This window comes from Microtus ochrogaster (genome assembly GCF_000317375.1).
Source record: "Microtus ochrogaster isolate Prairie Vole_2 chromosome 6 unlocalized genomic scaffold, MicOch1.0 chr6_random_2, whole genome shotgun sequence".
NCBI classification, from domain to species: domain Eukaryota; kingdom Metazoa; phylum Chordata; class Mammalia; order Rodentia; family Cricetidae; genus Microtus; species Microtus ochrogaster.
This window is the reverse complement of record NW_004949095.1, coordinates 12,082,534-12,084,052: the sequence shown is the minus strand read 5'-3', so window position 1 is coordinate 12,084,052 and position 1,519 is coordinate 12,082,534. Positions and strand designations below refer to the sequence as shown.

The window sequence follows — 1,519 nt, the reverse complement described above, 5'->3', positions numbered from 1 at the left end:
AAAAGCATGTATGTGTCTGTGTGGTTGTGTGTGTGTGTGTGTGTGTGTATGTGTGTATGTGTGTGTGTCTGTGTGACTGTGTGTCTGTGTGTTTGTGTCTGTGTGTATAAAATTGCAAATAGAGTTCGGAGAGACAATTTCCACATGCCTTCTACAAAGAGCAAGGAAACAGTATGTTTTATAAACACCGTTATTGTTTATCAGATTGCCAACTTCAAATTAGACACGGGTCAACTCACTTCCTTGGCTTGGCAGATAATTTAAAACTGACTGAAGAAATCATTTGCTAAGGTCCCTTGTAGGTAACTATAGTGAATATGTTTCTCCTTGGTTAAAGGAAAGAATCAAAATTTATCGTGAATGATGAGCTACCAAGCTGCATCCTCTGTGGGAAAGTCACTATGAAAACTGGCATCAAGGATTTTTCAGAATCCTCTGTCATCTTTGAAGATGGGACAACAGAAGTCAACATTGATGCAGTGATCTTCTGTACAGGATACGAATTTTCTTTTCCCTTTTTCGAAGAACCTCTCAAAAGCCTTTGTACAAAGATCAATCTATACAAGTGAGTCTTTCCCCCAAATTTGGAGAGAACAACATTAGCCATTATTGGCTTGATCACCCTTACGGGGTCTGTCTTAGCTGGCACAGAGCTCCAGGCATGATGGGCTACAAGAGTATTCAAAGGTATGTTTGCTCTATTTAAACACAAATGCATCAACCGAATCTTAAATTTACTGCCCTGCCATTTACCTGGTCAAACAGACATGAGCTAAAGTAATATAAAATACTAGATGCTAACTAATGAGCAATTAATCATATATGAGTGATGTGTCTATGTCATTCCATCCGATTGAAGGTAAGCTTTCTCATTCTGTGGATGGAATGAAGTCCACAACAGAGCTGATCAAATGTTTTAGATTAACTGTAGTTTGAAGATTCCATTCTACTCTAGATCAGTCTTGCCTTTTGGCACTAAAAGTGAAATATTATATTGCTTCCAAAGAATGACATTGAAATAATACATCCTGCGATGAAATTCGAGGTCTCGAGAGAGTGGCTATCAGGTGTGGTAGAGCAGAGATGCAGCCTGCAGCCTAAGCTGTTCTCTCAGTCCCAAAGACCTGCAAGTAGGGATCAAAAGATCCTTGGCTTCACCACAGAAAGAACTTCAGGACAAGCAAGTATGAAGCAGGTCTGGAGTTTACCAAACAAGGGAACAAAGTAAGGTCACACATATGGCTTTTCAGAAAAATAACTTTCACTGCAATTGTTAATTGTGCAGGAATTCTTATTTATTTATTTATTTATTTATTTATTTATTTATTTATTTATTTTTACTTAAAGATTTAAGTCTTGGCTGAATATTTCATGCTCCAGGAGGCGGAGCATCTTCAGCATTGTCCAGAGCTGGCTGGTACTTTAAATGTTGACAAATGGCTAAATTGGCAGAAAACATCTTCTCTTAAGTATGGCGATTTGAAATTGCTAAGATTTTGATGTGCTTATTTATTTTTAC

The 1,519-nt window shown here is 37.7% G+C and overlaps 2 protein-coding genes across 2 annotated transcripts in view; both read left to right on the top strand.

Annotated features, from left to right (window-relative positions):
• LOC101991873 (dimethylaniline monooxygenase [N-oxide-forming] 4-like) overlaps positions 1 to 1,519 on the top strand; it is a 56,778-nt gene that overhangs the window by 18,444 nt on the left and 36,815 nt on the right. The gene's annotated exons all lie outside the window — the stretch shown is intronic.
• The window catches only part of LOC101991584 (dimethylaniline monooxygenase [N-oxide-forming] 4-like), a 13,735-nt gene that overhangs the window by 7,758 nt on the left and 4,458 nt on the right, over positions 1 to 1,519 (top strand). The window contains 1 exon segment of the mRNA XM_013352549.1: positions 338 to 687. Within this exon segment, the coding sequence (XP_013208003.1) occupies positions 338 to 687 (350 nt within the window).